Source organism: Mustela lutreola, chromosome 1 (genome assembly GCF_030435805.1).
Source record: "Mustela lutreola isolate mMusLut2 chromosome 1, mMusLut2.pri, whole genome shotgun sequence".
Lineage (NCBI taxonomy): Eukaryota > Metazoa > Chordata > Mammalia > Carnivora > Mustelidae > Mustela > Mustela lutreola.
Genome location: NC_081290.1, coordinates 65,444,570 through 65,464,556, shown reverse-complemented (window position 1 = coordinate 65,464,556; position 19,987 = coordinate 65,444,570). Strand labels below are relative to the sequence as shown.

At 53.5% G+C, this 19,987-nt stretch overlaps 1 protein-coding gene across 7 annotated transcripts in view; it reads left to right on the top strand.

Moving 5' to 3' along the window:
- AFAP1 (actin filament associated protein 1) overlaps positions 1 to 19,987 on the top strand; it is a 132,154-nt gene that overhangs the window by 105,576 nt on the left and 6,591 nt on the right. For 6 of the 7 annotated variants that reach the window (XM_059166062.1, XM_059166026.1, XM_059166049.1 and 3 more), the window contains 6 exons: positions 2,557 to 2,702; positions 7,653 to 7,770; positions 11,328 to 11,582; positions 13,872 to 13,986; positions 17,008 to 17,172; positions 18,764 to 18,954. In XM_059166062.1, coding sequence (XP_059022045.1) covers positions 2,557 to 2,702; positions 7,653 to 7,770; positions 11,328 to 11,582; positions 13,872 to 13,986; positions 17,008 to 17,172; positions 18,764 to 18,954 — 990 coding nt within the window. The remainder of the gene's footprint in view (positions 1 to 2,556; positions 2,703 to 7,652; positions 7,771 to 11,327; positions 11,583 to 13,871; positions 13,987 to 17,007; positions 17,173 to 18,763; positions 18,955 to 19,987) is intronic. The other variant, XM_059166071.1, reaches the window with a different exon arrangement.

The following is a 19,987-nucleotide window of genomic DNA, read 5'->3' as shown; positions in this document are numbered from 1 at the left end:
TCGCTCTGCCCCATGGCCAGGGGTTTTGACTGCGCCCCCTTGGGCTGGGTGTCTGTGTGCTTTCCACCGCACGCTCACCGGACCTCCCCTTCGTCTCTAGAAGCCTCACGTGGGAAGGTACTTCGAGGCCCTCTATGGGAACAGCCCATTAGCCTCCCAGCTGCACCTGCTAATGTCAGTTTCCAGGGATGAGGCTTGCCTGGGGCAGTCACCAGAATGACGGGCGCTCAGTGGGGACCTTGTAACTCCATTACGCCTCTATGCTCATCGTTCAGATCTGCTGTGAGAAAGGTTTCCCCTCCCTCCCATTTAATTATTAATCCCTTTCTGTATATTGGTGGGGATTCTGAGAGTATTGTTTTAATCAGTGACTGTAATGCTTTCTTGTTGTGATTTACTTGGGTAGAATCATCCCAGACTGGGTCAGTGGAAGGCCTGAACTAGGCCCTGCAGCCTTTGCTGTGTCCTTGTGGTAAGACGCCATGGGCCCTGTCATTCTTTGATAAGAATGTTCTAGGCTCAGCTTGTACCTTTCCTTGGCCCAGGCCTGGGTTCAACCATGTCTTCAGGATTCCTCCTGGTGGAATCATGGGTGTGTGTGTGTGTGTGTTTTCACATGTATGTATTTGTGAGCTTTTGTAGACACACGGATGTGCACTCATATATACACTTCCATATCTATTTCTTTTTAAGAGCCATGGGATTGTAACTAATACCTCTCATTTCAGCCCAACATCACAGGGTTGTTTTTGTTTTTTTTTTAAGATTTTATTTATTTATTTGACAGAGATCACAAGTAGGCAGAGAAGCAGGCAGAGAGACGGGAGAAGCAGGCTCCCACTGAGCACAGAGCCCGATGCAGGGCTGGATCCCAGGACCCTGAGACCGTGACCTGAGCCAAAGGCAGAGGCTTAACCCACTGAGCCACCCAGGCTTTACAAGAGAATATTTTACAAGACTATTTTTTTATGAAGAGAACATGTTTATAAGCTCCAGAGTAATTGTATCAATCTCTCATGTTTCATAGAGTGTTCAAATACTTTTTTAAAGTGCTTAGATAGAATAGTAGCAGCCAGTCACTATGGGCGCAGTCGTAGACACAGCCTGGCTACAGATTTTGTTTTGGGGAAGGACAGAAGGACCTCCAATGAAGATAACATATGGGATTTTAACTTACCCAAGTATTCAAATGAATTCATTTTAATTCCACGAACATTGGCTACACTCTCCCTCTGTGAGGCACGAGACTGGAGTGCCTGTGGCTTGTCCTGGTGCCTCCCTCAGTCCTGGCTAGGGAGGTCTGGTTACAGCCAACTGCATGAGCACGGGAAAAATGGCTTCTGTCACGTTAATGGCTCTGGGACTATTTACGATTATGTGTATCCCAAGCTATGTTCAACTTGCCAGGGCTATAAATAGAAAGCCTCATTCTCTTTAGTCCTTAAGTTAAACCTAATAGATCTTTCTGGGGAGCCCAGGCGGCTCAGTCGTTAAGCGTCTGCCTTAGGCTCAGGTCATGATCCCCCAGGTCCTGAGATCGAGTCCCATGTTGGGCTTCCTGCTCAGCGGAGAGCCTGCTTCTCCCTTTGCCTGCCATTCCCCTTGCTTGTGCTCTTTCTCCATGTTTCTCAAATAAATAAATTTTAAAAATAGATCTTTATTTTAAAAATTAGTAATTTTAATGAAAATATTTGTTTTTTCTTTCACATTCCATTAACTCATGCACTTACTAAATAGCTCAGTGTCCCCTAAACCTTAAACATTATATTCTGATGAATCAGATGTTTTGAATACCAGTATAAATGTAAAATTTCTGATTTTCTAAATCACATAATGAAGACAACTTAAAAATTTAATGAACAGGATCTTAGGGCTCTCACTCAAATCTGCACATTCAACAGGTTCAATTTGGGGTGGGGACCATTTCAAACATCTCAAAAATGTCACATATAAAGCAGCTACTGACTAGAAAGCATAATGCCACTGGTACAAACACAACAGATGGAATGAAAGTTGTTTGTACCATCTAATCAAGAGAATTAAGATGGCCTTTTCAGGCCAGGTTAGGAGGCCCCAGCAAGGGCTAAAGAGGGTCTGGTGCGCTAGAGACAGAGTTCGGGCGGGCCCCAGGGAGGCATGGGCCCCATGAGGTTTCAGGCCAGCAGAGGCTAGAGGAGCTCCTCCTGGCCAGAATTTGTTGCCAAATTAATGACGCTTTCTAGGCAACTTCCTTCAGCTGAGATTTAACTCCCCATGGTAATTTCCACACCACACACCTGCTGCCTTTCCCCAAAGTGACAGCGCGGCACCCCAGGACTCCGATTTTGTTTCCTCAGGTGGACATCATGCCGTGACATCCTGCTCCAGGACTTAGTGTGCACGTGTGTGAGGGCATCACGTGAGCCAGACCACGTCTCTGTGCCTCTTCGTGCTCCCCATGTGCTTCCAGGCGCACGCCCACCCCTCGCTGCTACGCAGGGCCTGGGCAGACGTGTGGGGGAATGAGAGACTCCTTACCGCCACTTAAATACCTGCCCACTTCTCCCTTCTCTCCAGGCCTCCTCTTCGGAGGACATGGGCAGGTGGATTGGGATTTTGCTGGCCGAGACAGGGTCCTCCACAGACCCTGGCACCCTGCACTATGACTACATCGACGTGGAGACGTCTGCAAATGTCATCCAGACAGCCAAACAGACCTTCTGGTAAGATCTGCTCTTCTTTCCCTAATGGTTACTTTTTGCGTGCATAGACTTGGGGGAGAAACCCACTAAAGACTGTTGCTTTTGTGTAATATTGATTCAGACTCTGCTGAAATATTTGTCATTTCCTCCCTCCGTGTTTTCTACCAGAGCAGGGGTGGCGAACTTTTTCTGTGAGGTGGAAGACATAAGTATCTTTGGCTTCAGGGGCCAAACGTTTCCTCTTGAAACTACCCGCTCTGCCATCACAGCCACAGACTTTGGGTAAGGGAACCAATGTGCTGTGTTCCCATAAAACTTTATTTGCGGAAACACTCAATGGACGGGACATGGCTTGTGGCCTTAGTTCACTGACCTGTGTACTAAGGGAAGAATTGTGTGCAACAAATGATTTACATCTGCTGTAAGGAAAGCCGAGTTTTCAAGGTCATGGGTCATGTACTTTCAAAACTTAAATTGTGGTTTTATTTTTTAAGAAGGTTTGTATGTATGAAAACATTGTTCTGACCCATATTTCTGTAACATAATGGCAACGAAGCTAATCATAGCAGCAGTCTTCGAGGTTAGGTCCATGTACCCCAAGGGCATTTGAGATTCAGGCAGCCCAATAGGCCTAAACTGGTTTCATGACAGTGCTGGTCAAAGGCCTGTGCCTTGGGGCTGAGAGGATAGAGCTGCTGGACGAGGAGGGAACTCCAGCTCTGGTCCTGCATGCTTTTTACTTAGTGGAAAGTCGGGACAAGGGATCTGTAACCTCTCAGTGCCTCAGCTCCTTTGTAGAGACTGGGCTTGGGAAGGCAGTATCTGGGGCAATGACAGGAGCTTGCCCTGGTCTCGTGTCTCCAATCCCTGGACCCCTGCTTCTGCTTCCCTCGCTGGTAGAGTCTGCACTAGAGGCTGAGGACAGGTGGCTCGCAACAAAGCAGATGATGGGGTCGTATCGTCCGCCTGTGACGGCAGACATAGCAGCCACTGTGGGCAGACCCACCGGTGCTCTGCGATGGGGAGACCCAGTGTCCACAGCGACACTGGCCTGTTCTCCAGGAGCTCCACCGTCTAGTTTGAACACACATGGTGTGTGCGGCGAGTTTGCACAGTCTCCATATGTCTCTTGCGTGGTGCCATAATAGGGACATTTAGGGCTTGGCTAAGATGCTCTGGGGCCAGTGGAGGCAACGTGGGCTCCTAGGAGGGATCAGGCTCAGGCTACAGCCAACTCAGGTGAATAGTCTTGACCACTTGAATTAATTTCTGCATACAACTCTTCCAGAAAATCCCCAGTGACCCTAGAGGTTTCCTAAAGTCCAGACTCCCCGTTCTTACAGACCGTCCTTTGTGTCAAACCGGGGTGACAGTCAAGTACTGACTCTTCTGTTCTTGTTCAATACAATAACCACCAAGTACATAACCACACTCTGTCCCCTCAGCCACAGGCACGTGGGTCACAGCGAGCCCCCTGGTCACTCAGCACACGCAGTAAATGAGCACATTTACTCCAGTGGCTCTTCAAGAAATGTAATATCCATAAACCAGGTCTTGCAAAATCTCCGCATCTAGAGCGACCTGAGAGAAAGGTGTTTGTGGTGGTTAACTGCTTCTTCGGAACTTGATTAACTCACGAAGCACAGAGCCCATCGTTGTGCATGTGTGTCTCCAGCTGTGATTAGCCACTGGAAACCACACCGCAGAGCAGCCTGAGTAACCGCATTTCCCCTAAAACGAAACCCCCTAGAACAGTTCCCCTAGAACAAAACTCTGCCTCTGCCTTCCAGATGAGTATTCATCGAACCAAATGGGGGAAGGTCCCAGGTTTGAGAAAGGACGTAGATGGCAACATTGAAAAATTACTTATTAAAAATACATGCATAAGGAGTTTAGGGCTACAGGAATTTTGCTACCTCATTAAAACCTTTATAAATGTTAGTTTGCAATAAAGGTTATTTTCAGCTTTTGGTGTTCTAGCTGAACACATGCCTACAACTGGAGAGAAGAGATTTAACAAGCAAATGATGTTCAGAATATAAAATATGGCAGCTTGCGAGTGTCATAAATGTCCTGGGATTAAATTAATTTTTGCTTTTATGCAAATTGGCAGTTGGTTAATGAATCCTTTCAAGGTCATCGGGGGAGTGTCTGTGAGCTGGATGTGTCTGAAGGGGGAGGACCGTGGTATATTTTGGGAAGAAGGCAGTAAAAGAAGGAATAGTCATTTAACTTCTCCCAGGAGAAGTGGTGTATTTAGGAATATCAATAATGGTAAACAGTTGGAATGTATTTTCCCCAGGCCTAGCCTATTTTTAAACGAGGTGCATAGATTATATGACACAAGGGAAACATTCTGGATTTTTTCCCTGAAACTGTTTCAAGTGATGCTCCATTGGAGACCCATGAGCTATTGCTAGTCATAGTGGGTGGGGGGGAGGTGGCACGGGGGGCTAAAAGGCCGTGGATCCGTGTGGGCAGAGAGGGCAGCAGACAGACCGGGAGGGACCCATCAACCCGAGTTGCCTTCTCACCAGAACCCCTTACAATGGGATGGACCTCGAGGGTGTTGTGCTGGGGAATAAGACAGAGGCAAGGGGACGTACTCTGTTGATGCACTGCTGTGGCCGGTCCACAGAGGCAGGAGGCAGATACGGGCTCCCGCGGGGTGGGTGGAGAGGTGCTGGGGTGGAAGGCGGGGCCGGCCTCCCAGCCACGGCAACGCCTGTCCTGCCCCAGAACCGTATGCTTGGCCATGGTTAGACGGTAGACCTTACGCTGTCTTTTCACACAGTACCTCTACTTCTTGGAGAGGCTTATGTCTTCAGCAAGTGGCCTGGGCCTCTCTTACGGCATTTCCACCATTGTATGTGGCTAAAGCCTCTATGGCAAGAGGAAGGCGTCCCGGGCTGCAGACGGGGCTCCCGGGCTGCCTGGGGCCCAGATGTCTGTGTCGGAGCACAGGTCCCTCTCTGAAAGGCCCAGGCCACTTCCAGCTGGACCGCGCCTGTGTGGGACGTCGCTCCCTCCCACACCCCGTTGGCTCGCAGCACCCTCCTTGTGTCCGCTCCAAGGTCTGTCCCGTCCCTGGGGGGCCCCGCTCTGTCCTGGTGCCCCAGCACCCAGCAAGCGTGCAACAGTCCTCACCACCAGGGCTCTGGTTGTCCAGTCAGTGACTGCCGTGCAGGGTCAGCTGTGCCCATGCTACCTAACCCCCAAATCCCCTCTAATGAGACGTTTACGTTAGAAAAACTTAAATATGTATTTTAAAACAAAAAATCCTCTGTTGTGGCAGAAGACTGACGTGCTTAAATTTTTCTGTCTTTCCTTCTTGCTTATTCCTTGTCTACACATTTCCTTTTCCTATATGTAATTATCTGTATTGTAGGTACAGAATAATCCTATAGGTTTTGTCTTACACATTGAAGAGCCTGCGTGAGGCAGGACTGCCGTGCCCACCTTCTCCCAGCAGAGGGCGCACCTGCATGCAGAACCACAGAGAGGGGTCCCCTGGACAGCAGGCTCCTGGGCTTCCCCAGGGAACCAGGAGCAGGCTTCTCCAGAGACCTCATTCCCTGTCCTGCCCTCACCAGTGTCCTTTTGTCCCATTGTTATGCATCTGGTTATCCCAGAAATGGAAGATCCTGCGAAGGAACACAGTATCATTTTGGGGTTGGGACCCCTAGGTGGCTCAGTGGGTTGAGCCTCCAACTCCTGATTGAAGCTCAGATCTTGATCTCTGGGTCATGAGTTTGAGCCCCCCATTGGGCTCCACACCCAGTGTGGGGCTTAAAAAAAAAGCATATATATATATATATATAACAGACTATTGTAGTTTAGCTGTTTAGTTATTTTAGTTCAGAGGAAGTACTCTCAGGCTCCTTCTTCCCTGGGCACTCATATCACCCACTTTTCACAAGTCAGCCACTGGCGCATCCATCGGTGCAGGAGGCCTTGGCCAAGAGCCTCCCTGGCCAACACGGGAGGTCCAGAACAAGCAGGAGGGACCACAGCCGTGCTCTGCGGGCTGATGAGCTCTGTGATGAGCTCTGGGGGATGAGCTCATCACAGGACACGTCAAGGGGTGATGAGCGACACACACATGGAGGGGAAGGACAGCGACTCTGAGGGGCGGGGGAGTGCTGCCTACTGTGGGGGCTCATGTGGGGCTCTCCTGGGGAAGTGAGTCCCCGCAGGGGCAGGAAGAACCGCTGCTGGGCAGAGGGGACTGCGGAGTGACGAAGAAGCAGAGAGGTGGCCATCAAGCCCCGAGGGCCACGCAGCGTTCTGACTGCTCTGGGCGCACAGTGGATGCCAGTGCCGTGTACGCAGAGAGTGACCACTCCAGCTGGCCTCCCAGAGATGTGCGCTGGCTGCCGGCCACCTCCCCCTAGTTCAGGAGTGGGAGGGCCGGTGGGAGGTGAGTGGCGTTGAGGTGGGCAGCGGCGGTGCCACACGAACACGGGAACCAGAGCAATGTGTGTGGACTGGGTGCTGTAAAGAGCTGGGGGTCCATGAAGTTTCCCAAGAGACGTCAGATGGTCAGTCCCTCACTTTTGCCCACTGGGTCTATGCCTTTGAGTGTTGGCGTTGACAGGCAGGAAAATGCTGGAGAGTAGCCACAGATGGCACGTGCCCCTCGGAGGGTGGGGCCAGTGCCCCAGCCAGCCGGTGGCCAGCCGGGCGCCCTTGTTGCTCCCTGCAGACACGGAATGCGTGGCATGTACTGAGCAGATCCCATGCCAAACGGTGTCTCGTGTCCAGCATGCTCTACCACCATCCTTGCCACCGTCCTGCAGGGTGGCTGCTCTCGACGCTGTCCTCGGCACTCTCACTAGACACATCACGTCTGCCAGGGGTGCTCGTGTTTTTGTCCCCTGCCACCTCCGGCCCGGCCCTGAGCATCCAGCTGGACTCAGGGAAGATTCTGGATTGCTTGGCGGAGGGTCTAACCCCCTTCCTCTCCTGCAGTTTCATGAACAGGCGCGGCATCTCTGCCAACCCGTACCTGGGGAGCACCGCCAACGGCTACGCGCACCCCAGCGGCACGGCCCTGCATTACGACGACGTCCCGTGCATTAACGGCTCGGTGAGTGCATCCTCCTGGCAACAGTCCGGGCTCTGGCGCATTAGACGTGGGGCGGTGGGAGCACACCTATGCCTGGGGACCCCTGACTTCCAGCCGGGAGCCACAGGGCTTTCCGCCATGCTCTGAGGCAAGGATGAAAACTGTTTCCCCTCCCTACTCTCCTGGTTTTTGACTAGCCGTTCATCTGCATCTGCACAAGTAGGGAACCAGACCTCAGGACCCTGAGTGTCATTCAGGGTCCTCGTCATCACTTAAGTGTCTCTGCACAGCCGAGAATACCAAGTGAAGGCTAGCACGTTAGGGTCTGTAACCTGGATACATCACAAGAGAGTACAGTACAGGTTATCGCTCAGCAGTCAGTGCTTGGAAAAGAGCTCAGGGAACACCCATCACAAGAAGTATTGCCACGGCCAAGGCCGCCCTGCATGCTCCCTGGACCAGGCCCCGAGCCGTCTCCTGGTCCACCAGGCATGAGGCCCGCGGAGTCCGTAGGCACTCTGCAGCACTCCGGAGGGGCACTCAAGATACGAGCCTGCCATTGGTCCCCCAGGATTGGGTGGGCTTAGTCTGGACATCTGTGTCAAGATCTAGTTCGAAAGTTTGCACAGGATGTGTTGATTGTTGGTTTTTTTCAAGCTTGGAAAGTCTGTTAGATTTTTTTCTTGTTGTTTTCCTCACCCATTCTATTCTCCATACTTCGGTGGCAGTCCACAATCGGCTCCCTGTTTCCCATGGTCATAAAATCCACGCCTGCCCAAGGCAGGAATGGGGAGACCATAGTCTTCTTGAGGGAGGTGCAGGGGTCAGGCAAGGACTCCTGGGTCTCAGAGATAGAAACAGACTGAAAAGAAGGTTTCTGTGCTCTGGGTCAGAGGTGGCCAGCCAGTTACCACGTGCTGTGTGTCCTGTGTCCTGTGTCCCATGTCCCATCCTTTCTCCCTCCTTCCCGATTTTCTGCACGTCCCCCAGTGCTCAGGCTCTGCACCAGGGATAATGGCCTTCTGGTCCAGCAGGGCTGAAGAGAGGGTGGGGGTGTAGCACAGAGTGAGGGCCAGGCCTGGCAGGCTCATGTGAAGATCAGGGGCCACGCCGGGACATGGGAGAGGGGTAGGAGCAGAGCCACTGTGCAACCCCATCCTGCCTACAGGTCCCTGAGCTGGTTTTCTGTCTGAGGCCAGGGTGGTCAGGGCTGGGGTGGGGAGTGAGCCCCGGCCCAGTGAGAAAATGTGCGCTCCTGACCCCCATCCCCACCTCCACCCTCACTCCCGGGATCTTCAGAGTTTGAGGTGCTCCTGCTGCCCACAGCGGCCCTGCCTTAGGGGAGGCTGCATGGTGACCTCTGTGAGAGCAGGATTTCGAGCAGTCTCTGTGCGTCTTCCTGGACACAAGCCACGTCCAGGGTGGCTCCCGGTGGTGCTGGCTCCCAACAGTTCTGGGTGCCCACAGCCCCCCTGAGCAGTGTCTCCCTCATTGTGGGCCCAGTCCCCAGACCCATTCCCACGGAATGCTCTGCCGCTTTGGGCCTTCAGCCTCCGCGGCTGGACGGCAACACAAACCTGCCTCCGGTCCTGCCTTTCCCAGGGCCCCCTTTGGGCCTCGTTCCCTGAAAGGGTTTTCTCCCTCCTTCCTTCCCTTCAACATGGAAGCTACAGGGCGGGCTGAGCCCCTGGAAGAGCCCCAGCCCACCCAAGCACCACCCCACCCACCAGCCCTTGCGCCTCAGGTTCAGGCCGGCCCCCAGGAAGGAGCTTGCTTTAGGGTCCCCACAGCGCCCTCTGTCTCAGAGAGAAAGGGCCACCGTTGTGCAAGGGCTCTGCATTCAGCAGTTGTGAGCCATTCCTTCTGCACAAGGACGGCGGACAACGCAAGGTCTTGTGCACGGCGTCGGCGGCTCGCTGGCTTTAGTGACAGCTGTCCTGAAGCTCGGGCCTCTCCTTGAAGTATGCTCCTCCACACCGGGCCCCAGTACAAGGCAATCCTTTCCTGCTGGACTTTCTGAGCTGAACCCTGACCTTTCATTGATCTCTGTCACCCTGGGGGCCCCCATGACACCAGCCCCAGATCGAAGTCTCCAAAAGGATTTAATCCTGAAACCTCTATGGAGTCTGTTCTCGAAGCGCTCCCTGTAGCCCGATACTCTGATGTGTGGGCAGGGGATAGTCCACCTAGAGCTTTGAAATGAGCTTTGAAACGAGCGAGTGTGTGCCGGTCACCCTCATGGGGCCGTCCCATCCGGGCTGCACGCGTGGGCCGCTGTGTTTAGATGGTAGGAGTGTCCCTGCATCACAAAAATAGACCCCTCGAAGTGGCTGCGAAGGGACAGAGTGCTCCTCCCTTGAGGTTTCAGGCTGTTCCTATTTCCGTAACAAAAGGCTGTGATTACAGTCTGGCAGAAGGAGCCGCTGCCAGAGGGGTACAAAAATAGGGTAAGATGAGCACAACATAGGAATTAATATTTCTCTCTCCTTTTGGTAATGCAAAGCAATTTACAAAGACCTTTAAAATGGAAAGGGCTCTGGCTGCAGTTGTAAGTTTAGGTTTTCATTTATGCTTTCATGTCCAGGCTCTGAAGCGGCCTGTAGCTATTTTAGTCCTTTGTAAAAAGGTTTTCTGCTAAGACGATGCCATTATATCCATTATATGCTGAAAGGTCCTCTTTTCTACGATGATTGCATTTCTTTCTTTTGACAGACTATGTTTTGGTCGCTGGGCTTCTTTGAGGCATAAGAGTGTGGCCACCGGGGGCCCAGTGACAGTCACCTGTTCCACCCAAGTCCCTGGGGCCTGCCTGACAGATGGGGAGGGTCAGGAGGGGCCTTTCTCCCCTGGGAGAGCCTGCAGCTGGGAGGCAGCTCCCTGTGCGGGTAGGAGTCCGGCTCTGCCTCAGTTTCCCCCTGCCTCTTGAGAGTCCCCTGGGAACCACATGGGTCAACAATTGTGAAGGACTTCAAACAACATCCAGGCGTAGTCACGACTATAAAAGAAAGTGCTTCACTGGGATCACAAGGTGCTTTCTGGATGTGGCCAGACCTCTGGGTTTCGCCTACCCCCCTCCCACCCCGGTCTGGCAGGCCTCTCCTTACATCCCATGGCTTCTGCTCTCCAGATTAGAACTTCCAAAATCTGGCTCTTTGAAGAAAGAAATGTCAAATCAGTTCTTTTTTTCCCCGCTATCTTAAAAAAACAGAATGACACAAAAATTTCCTAAGCCAGTTACCCTGGGAATGATTCAAGGGAAAAAGAAACCTTGGCTGAAACCTCGAAGCAGAAACGTTGTCCGCCTGCCTGTGTGTGTGTGTGTGTGTGTGTCCCATCGGTGACCGTGTTTTACGGGGTACGTGCACGTGTTCTGGGGGTATGCGTGTGTGTGTGCGCGTTCCATCGGTGACCGTGTTTTATGGGTTATGTGCATGTGTTCTGGGGGTATGTTCCATTACTGACCTGTTTTATGTGGTACGTGCATGTGTTCTGGGGGTACTAATAATATCTCAATGTACTAAAATCTCTGCCATGCTTTCCATGACCGAGGGCACTAATGATGAAGCTGTGTGTTGCAGTGGGACCCCGAAGACGGCCCTCCTGCTTCCGGTGCCAGGGGCCTGGGAGAAGAGGTGCTCTATGATAACGCGGTCCTGTATGATAACTTGCCGTCTCCGAAAATCTTTGCGCGCTACCCGCCTGCTGACAGAAAGGCTTCTAGGCCGCCTCCCGACAAACTGTCCTGTAACCATTACAAATACCCTCCCTCCTGCAGTCTGCCTCCCACTAACCCCTCATCTCTGGGGAGGGCGTCTCTCGGGCTCAGCACTCAGGTACAGCATCTCCTTCCATCCTGTTCTAGAATTGTCTGAATCACGGTCCTCTGTGGGGGGTGGTCACCGGTCCGTAGCAGATGAGACTCATCGAGGGTCAGGTGGGATTTTTGTCTCCACCAGAATGGAGTTTGCAAATGCAATCCCCGTGGGGTTGCCTGGGGGCGGATGGAGCGCCCCAAACTAGCTCGAGGCTGAAGAAGCCCGGTATTTCGTGGTCTAAATCTGGCTCTCTTTCTGTTCCCGGAAAAGTCCCTTGTGAGTTTTGTGCGGTACGTTGACTAAAGCCAAAGATTTTAAACAAGGACAGGAACACTAAAACATTCCAGAAGATTCTTGCACCACAGGCTTTTTTTTTTTAAAGATTTCCATCACAGGTACACGAGGAATGCTGGACTCCAGGTAGTAATTGCTTCCGATCTTTCCACGTTAAGCAGGATTTTCAGGGTACAACAGGGTTCTTCTGTAATGAGTCTGAAAGTGGGACGCCTGAAAACGAGTCGATGGTAATGAGAATTTTGGATTGTGATTGAATGATCAGTGATGACCTTGGTGTCACGCTGCCGTTGGCAGCATACCCCGTAGTTACGGCAAACAACGACGGCTCAGTGTAAATGTTCATTGCGTGTGGTAACGCGCTTTCCGCCCACGAACGGTGTGTGCTTTGCTCATGAGTCCAGGTGCCATGAGAATTCTCTGCAAACATGAAGCAGATGGGCACACTTTATTCTTTTTTTTTGAAGATTTTATTTATTTATTTGAGAGAGCTAGAGAGAGAGCACAAGTAGGCAGCACAGCAGGCAGAGGGAGAAGGAGAAACGAGCTTCCCTCTGAGTAGGGAGCCCGATGCGGAGCTCGATCCCAGGACCCTGGGATCATAACCTGAGCCAAAAACAGAGGCTTAACCTACAGGCCCCTCTAGGGACACAGTTTAATTCACATTCTTTCCCTTCCATTTCTTGGGTAATTTTCAGAAACACCAAGTGCCTGGTAGGGTCCTAGCATCTCAGGTTCGCTGGCTCACAGCAGCTCCCCGCGGCCTGTCGACTCCATCCAATCACAGCCTAGGATTTGTTTCTGATTTTTAACCAAGATTCACTCACTGAACTCGCATCTATCCCCATACTTGCTTTTTTGCTGGCATTCAGTTTCTGTTAGGTAGAAATCGTGGGACGGAGTATGACACCTCGTGCTTGCATTGTCCCCAGATTAGTTTGGAATGGTCTGATACATTGTTTCTGTGTGGGTTGTTTTTATTCATCTTTACTATTTTCAGTAGGAACACATTTGTAAGTGGAATTATAGCACCTTTCATTTTCCTGTGCAGCTTTGGTCGTTCTCATAGGGCACCTGTTGGTTAACGGAGACACCTTCCAATTACCAAGCACCCCCAGTGTGCCACAGGTTGTGCCCTTGTCTGGTGTGTCCTCTGCCCATTTTCAGGAACGCCGTGGACAGGATTCAGTATCTTTATTTATTTATTTATTTATTTAAATGAGCAAATGGAAGCTCAGAAAACTTTAACGACTTGCTCCAGTGTGTCCCAAATCCTAGAGCCAGAATCTGAAGGGAGGGCATTCTCCCCAAAGTGAGTCCCACGGCAGCAGCTCCCATCAGCACCTGCCACCAAGCCAGATCGATGACACTGCTGGGGGACCCATGGCATTTGTCGGCCTGTAGCAAAAGGGTGAAGGTGCCATTGCTTGGGTCTTAAGAACCTGTGGCTACTTCAGACCCCGTTCATACTGGTCCCATGTTGTCCCCTTGCCTCTACCTTCTGACCCATCAGTGAAGCAGAAGGTAGTTTTTTGTCCCGTGGGGACATCAGCCGACTGCATAGCCACTCAGGCCGAAATCTGGAGCTCAGCCAAGCCGTTCGCCTAAAGAGCATCTCCTGGAAAGAAAAACCGTTCGTGTTTAGAAACCCAAACTTTCACTAATCACAACCAAATGCTCTTGGATACCCAATTGCCTGGTCCAGTTTCTTGATGAGCATTCATGATCCCAATAGAAATCTATATGGCTTTTATTGCATCCCAACTGGGCAAGTCCAAGTCCCTCACCGGCCTTGGACCTCAGTTCCAGACCCGCTCAGCCAGCACAGGAAAACCACGGCAGCTCAGTGCCTGGAAGCCAGATGGGTTTTTTTACTCCCCTTGTGTTTCCTGTGTGTGGTGGGTTAAATGCAAGATTCAGGGACTGAGACAACTTACTGAAAAAGAAGAAAAGTTGTTTTTTGTTTTTGTTTTATGGTTTGTTTTTAAATTTTCTTACTGTCTATTTCAACAGTTGAAGGGTAAAAAGCCCCCAGTGGCCTCCAATGGGGTTATGGGAAAAGGGAAGATCCCGAGCAACCAGCAAAAAAAGGTGGACTCCGTAGCCGGTGTGAAGCGAACATCTTCAAGTAAGTTCAAGGTTCAGCTTCGGGGCAAGTTTCAGGTGTGGTTTGCGGAGGTGGGGCCATAAGAGCCATCTTTCCTCCTCACCTGTGTGGGTAGAGACGCCAGGTGTGGGGGTCAGCTGGAGACGGGACTGTCTTCACCATCACTCTCCCTCCTTGCCGGATTGCAGGACAGTGCGGTTTTTCACCCAACTCTTATGACCATTGTGAAAAGCTGTCGGTTAAGTGCAGAAGGGGTTTCACGTGTTTCAGGAGGAGGTGGTTGTAGGTGCAAGGGGCCTGGGGCTTCAGGTCAGGAGACCCCGGCATGGGCGCCTGATCTACGAGTGACATAGTGACTTTGGTCAAGCCATGTAGACACTCTAAGCTCAGGTCCCTGTGTGGGAGGCGTAGACCAGTGGCCACCATGGTTTCTGGGACTGAAGGAATCGAGGTGCCGCATGGGCCTCCAGGCACCACAACCCTGTAAGGATCACTAGGGGACGCACGTTCCCACTGCAACTTGTGGTCTGCGAGCTCATAGGGACAGTCTCCCTTCCTTCTCCCAGCCTCGTCCTCAGGTAGGTGCCATCCCCTGCCCCACCCTGTGAGGCAGAATCCTCTCTGAGAGACCAAAGGGGTTCCCACTGCAACTCACAGCTGGCAGGTGACAGAACCAGAGGGACGAGCAGGCATCCAAAGGGAAGGAGGTGAGGGCTGAGCCAAGAAGCAGCAGATATAAGTGAGGGACTCGGCTCCCTTGCAGCAGAAGGATCTGTGGTAGTGACAACACTGTGGGTTTGCTTCAGCCCTGGGCAGTAGGCGCCCGTCCCTTTGGCCAGCCGGGAGCGCTTACCTGCATGAGGCATCGTTGCCACCAGGGCCATATGGTCAGCCGGGCCATGGGCATCGAGCTGCTTGGGGCTCGCAGGAGAGGCCGAGCTGCAGACTGTCACGAGGGTCTTGAGCTCCTAAGGGGCTTGCAGGGAGGATGGGAGTCAGACGCCAATGATGGGTTTGAGAGGATCACTTGGGAAGTAAGGAGTGCCTACACTCTCAGAATCTGGCTCCGCGTGGCCCGGAGACCAGTGTCCCTGTCCGTGAAGACGAGGCCGCCTGGCTGCAGCCAGGCACCCCTCCCTGACTTCCGGACCCTCTGGCCCCGTGGTGGGCGTTCAGAATTTGAGAGCACACGGGGATGGGGAGGCTGGCCTCTTCCTTGGCCACGTATGCGGACGAGCCTCGGACGTGCACCCTGAGGGAGCGTGTAGCCTGTGCATCCGCCTGTCTACACTTCCCCCGTTTTCACACCTGCATTTCAAGCACACAGCTCAGGAGCCAATTCTATTGTGCTTATTTTGACCTTCTCTTTCTGGCCAGTCTTGTTTCCCTGATGCAGTTGGGTCTCTCTATAGTCATTTAAAATTGCCGTGCTGTGCACTTGGGGAGGGGGTAGCTGGTCCCCGAAATTCTGCCACGTGGAACCCGACCCTCATGGGATCTCCTCTCAACAGCTTTCCTCCCCGTGCCTGTGCTCATTGCATTTCCTAGGTGATTTATCCCTTTATTTTAGGATACCTTCTGTAGGGACTCTTTATTAATTTTGGTGACATCTAATGGTGACAAAAGAGAAAAATAACTGCGTTCTGTGTTTTTGCTGAATTCAGCCAGTTGCCCGGTAGACCAGACAGGCTCTCCAGCATGGGGAACAAAGATGTGGCTGGTTACATTCCACTCCTGCTTTAGCGCTGAGGCTCTGGGAGTTACATTGTGGCCCAGGGCTATGGCCACCTCCCTGGCCCCTGCCTCCACTGGGGACTCTCACCCCACGCCCCTGCCCAGAAGTCGCTGCATGTCCCGTGGGGCTGCAGACACGCAAGCCAACGACAACATTGTGGTGGGGTGTGCTGTGGGGTGTGAAGCCTGCGGGGGGTGACACACAAGAGGCCCCCCGGGGGGGAAATCGGGTGTGGGAGGCAAGCAGAAGGGCAGAAATCAGTGACTCTAAATCACGCCTGTGACATCGTCCTCTCCTCACAGGCTTTTTCCAGAGAGGGTCCTTCTAGCTTAATACTTATCAAAGGCCAGTGTGATTAGAGGAGAAGAGGTTGGGGTGGGGATTTTAAGGTGACATTAAGTACTAGGGTGACACTGGCCAACTCTCGGAGGGGTTTCCCGAAGACTGGTTTCTTCCTCCTTCTCCACTCACTCCTTTTATTTTTTTTTTAAAAGATTTTATTTATTTATCTGACAGAGATCACAAGTAGTCAGAAAGGCAGGCAGAGAGGTGGGGGGAAGCAGGCTCCCTGCTGAGCAGAGAGCCCGACTTGGGGCTCAATCCCAGGACCCTAGGATCATGACTTGAGACAAAGGCAGAGGCTCAACCCACTGAGCCACCCAGGCGCTCCATCACTCCTTCTATTAGTGAGCCCTGGCATCCTGTGCTTGTCCCAAATGCTTTGTAAATATTAAGTGGATCCTCAAAATGGCCCTGAGAGTGGCCACTTCACAGATGGGGGAACTGAGGCACGGAGAGGTGAGGGGCCTTGCTGCGGGGCTCTAACCCAGCCGGTCAGTCCCAGACGCTGCTCTGCGTGGACTCCCCAGCTCTCCGTTCCTCGCTCGCTCACTCAGCAGGTGCCCGCGTGCTCGCTCCAGGCCAGGCACCAACCGCGGCTCCGGGGACAGAGCTGCCATCCGGTCGACCAGAGCCAGACAGCACAGGCGCTGGGCTCAGGGGTGGCCGTCTTATGAAAACATTCTGGAAAATAGCAGAAGTACGCAAACCCAAGAGGTGACCCTCGATGCTGATGGCAGGTGCTCATCCCAGCCTTACGCCTCCTCCCATTCTTGCCTGCGCCGGGAAATGGGAACTACTCACCGTTCTGCTCCATCCAAACTGGCCCCGTTCTTTCTCTTACCGAACTAGCGATAGAACTAGATGAGAGTTTCTTTCCTGCATTGGCCGATTTTAAACAGGCTTTATGATCCACCCTGTTAGGTGGTTAAACCTAGTTTTCTTCTGCTGCCTTTTCTCCCCCTAAGATGCTGACCAGTACAAATATGGCAAGAACCGGGTCGAAGCCGATGCCAAGCGGTTGCAGAGCAAAGAGGAGGAGCTGCTGAAGCGGAAGGAGACCCTGCGGAACCGGCTGGCCCAGCTCCGGAAAGAGAGGCGGGACCTGCGAGCCGCCATCGAAGTGAACGCTGGTACGGGGCGAGGGTCACGGTTCCGGGCGGCCTGGGCACCTCCCTGGGTAGCGCCTCCTCTTCCTCCCATTCTGCCCATGGGCTCTCACCTTAGGAAGACCGCACCTCCCCGTGCGGTGCTGCCTGTCATTGGGAACCCTCATGGGGAAGCCTGGGGCCAGTGCTACGGCGATGGGGTTGGGGGGAAGGGGACCTTGGGACAGGCTGGAGGAGGCCGGTGGTGCTGGGGGCTGTCGCAGCCTCGGGTGCTGGCCACAGAGATGCTCAGGAGTTTCATTTCATGTGTCTGATGAAGCAGCTGGTGGTGGGGTGGGGAGTGGTTGTTGGCAAGAGGACAGTCCACAGGGACGGGTAAGATTCAGGAACCCAGTAAGAGGTCTCTAGGGACAGACAGGGCCAACCATGCCCGAGAAGGAACAGTGTGTCTGAATTCTTGGAAGGGAGCAGGACGATAGGCCGGGTTAGCAGAGACACTCTCAAAGGGCAAGTCAGAGCGACGGCAGCTGACAGAGAGCTGAGTCAGGACCAGACAGGCGTCTCCAGCAGGAGCTGGGAATGAGGTTCCCGGTTCTGGGGATGGACCTGTTCAACGTAGTCACCTCAGCTCGAGACTGGCTCTTATCCTGGGCAAGACCCACTCTTCAGGCTTGGGTGAGGCAGGCCTTGGAGGGGTGCAGGGGATCGGGAAGGAGACATTGGTGCACCTGCGCCTGAACAGTCTGTTGGCACTTCTGGACTTTGTGCGTCAGTGACCCTTATGACAGGAAGTGCTTTTGGAGTTTCGAGTCTGGGAGGTCGGGTACAGGCTGAGCAGGTGGGCGATAACGCCTAGGAGGAACAGGGGATGTGACATCCGGCCACCTGTCGGGGGACCGAACGCCGAGTCAGAGACCCTGGGAGGAGCTTCCAGGCCAACAAGACAGGAGGATTTCTTGCTTCTGCTGTCCCAAGTCTGCAGGATAGTGAAGACGCAGAGAGGTTAGACCAGCTCCCGTGCCGCGAGCATTAGAGGCCGGGGCTGCGCACAGAAGTCAGGGGACCCTCTGGCACCCATTATCCTGCACATGCAGTGGATACATGACCTGCCTCTGTGTGTCACTGACACTGACACACATTTCAGCAAAAGCAATTCAGTGAGTGTGTGTGGAGCCTCGAGGGGCAAAGCTTTATTGTAGTCGCCCCCACGGGCAAGAGAGAGGACTCGGGAAGAATGGGCGGAACCAGCAGATTGGGAAAATAGCCAGACTTTCCAAGTCCGCGGCGCCCCTGCAGGCCGTCTGTTGGAGCCCGTGTGTTCAGGTGAGCACACTGTGGCTCGGGCCTAGAGTTCTGTCTGGGTTCTCTGAGACTCGAGGGCTCCGGCTTCCAGATTGGGTCTCCCAGCTGCGGGAGAGCGGAGTGGTCAGGAAGGGCCTCGGCTCTTTGAAAGCACAGCTGGACTTGAGTTTTGTAGAAGGGGCCCAGGTCAGGGCCGCTCGAGCTGGAGAGTTCAATGGGGTCCTGTGCGGGGTTACCTGTGACCTCCGTCCATGGAGCCCCCCCCCCCACCGCCGCCAGTGGCTACAGCAACTGTGCATCTGTGGGGTTTCAGGCAGGAAGACCCAGGTGGTTTTGGAGGACAAGCTGAGGCGGCTGGAGGAGGAGTGTAAGCAGAAGGAGGCCGAGCGGGTCAACCTGGAGCTGGAGCTCACGGAGGTCACGGAGAGCCTGAAGAAGGCCCTGGCCGGCGGGGTCACCCTGGGGCTGGCTATCGAGCCCAGGTCGGGGACGTCGAGCCCACAGGTAAGGTTTGCGCCCGCCCAGTGGATGCACCGCTGCGGGTCGGCCTTAGACGTACGTGTTCCAGGCCGTGTGCCCAGTGCTGCTCTCCGCGGGAGGACGGTGGGCACTCAAGCCCTCTTCCCCTCCCTCCTCCAGACCGCTGATCAAAGGCACGGCCTCTGATCTCTTTGGAACCATGTCCTAATTCGATTCCAGTGCATCAGCTGAAGACGTTAATCCCATGTAGCTGGGTGGATTGAGGCATGTCTCTCGGCTTGGGAGTCCTGCCTGGTGCCGGGAAACATGCCCCCCCCCCCCCGCCAATCTCACAGGACGAATGGAACTCACTTTCCAATACGCATGATCCCCTTCAGGGACTTACCCTTCACTTTTGTTGGAACAACAGTCACTGAGAATTTACTGCTGTCCTTTTCTCGTGACAGTGCCATTGGGTCCCTGGGGCCTGGGGAGTCACGGGTCACCGCTTCTATCTTACAAACCAGGAAGTGGAGGCCCAGAGTAGTGATGTGAAGCCGCTCGATTACTCAAGGCCAGCTGGGCAGCCCTGGACGCAGGCTCTGTCTCCAGGGGCCCCAGCTCTCCGTCCCCGCCTTCCTGAAATCCCACCACCGCCTTAAGCCTGTCCCTCTCTGAAACTCCAGCCCCTCCTCCCTCTCCACTGGCCACCCCTCAGTGTTATAGAGTTGGCCCTCGCCTGGCAGAGCAGGTTCTAGCAACAAGAACCAGGCACCAGGACCTGCCAGGGCTCAGAGGGCTTGGAGTCACCTCCCTTCTCGAGGCCTCACTTGATCATCTGCAAAATGGGGATGGCACGGCTGCATCTGGGACAGCTCAGGGCACAGCACCTGGCCGGACGGTGTGGGCTCATCATGTGGTGGTTAGCTCATTCCTTCATTCAATGAATTAGGAAGACATACGCAGGCTGTGCACCTGTGGGGTGCTGACCATTGTCCCAAGCACAGGGGCTGCCGTGGAGCCTATGTTCTGGCAAGGGAGGAGTCCCACTGGGAGATCAAGGTGCAGGGAGGGTGGG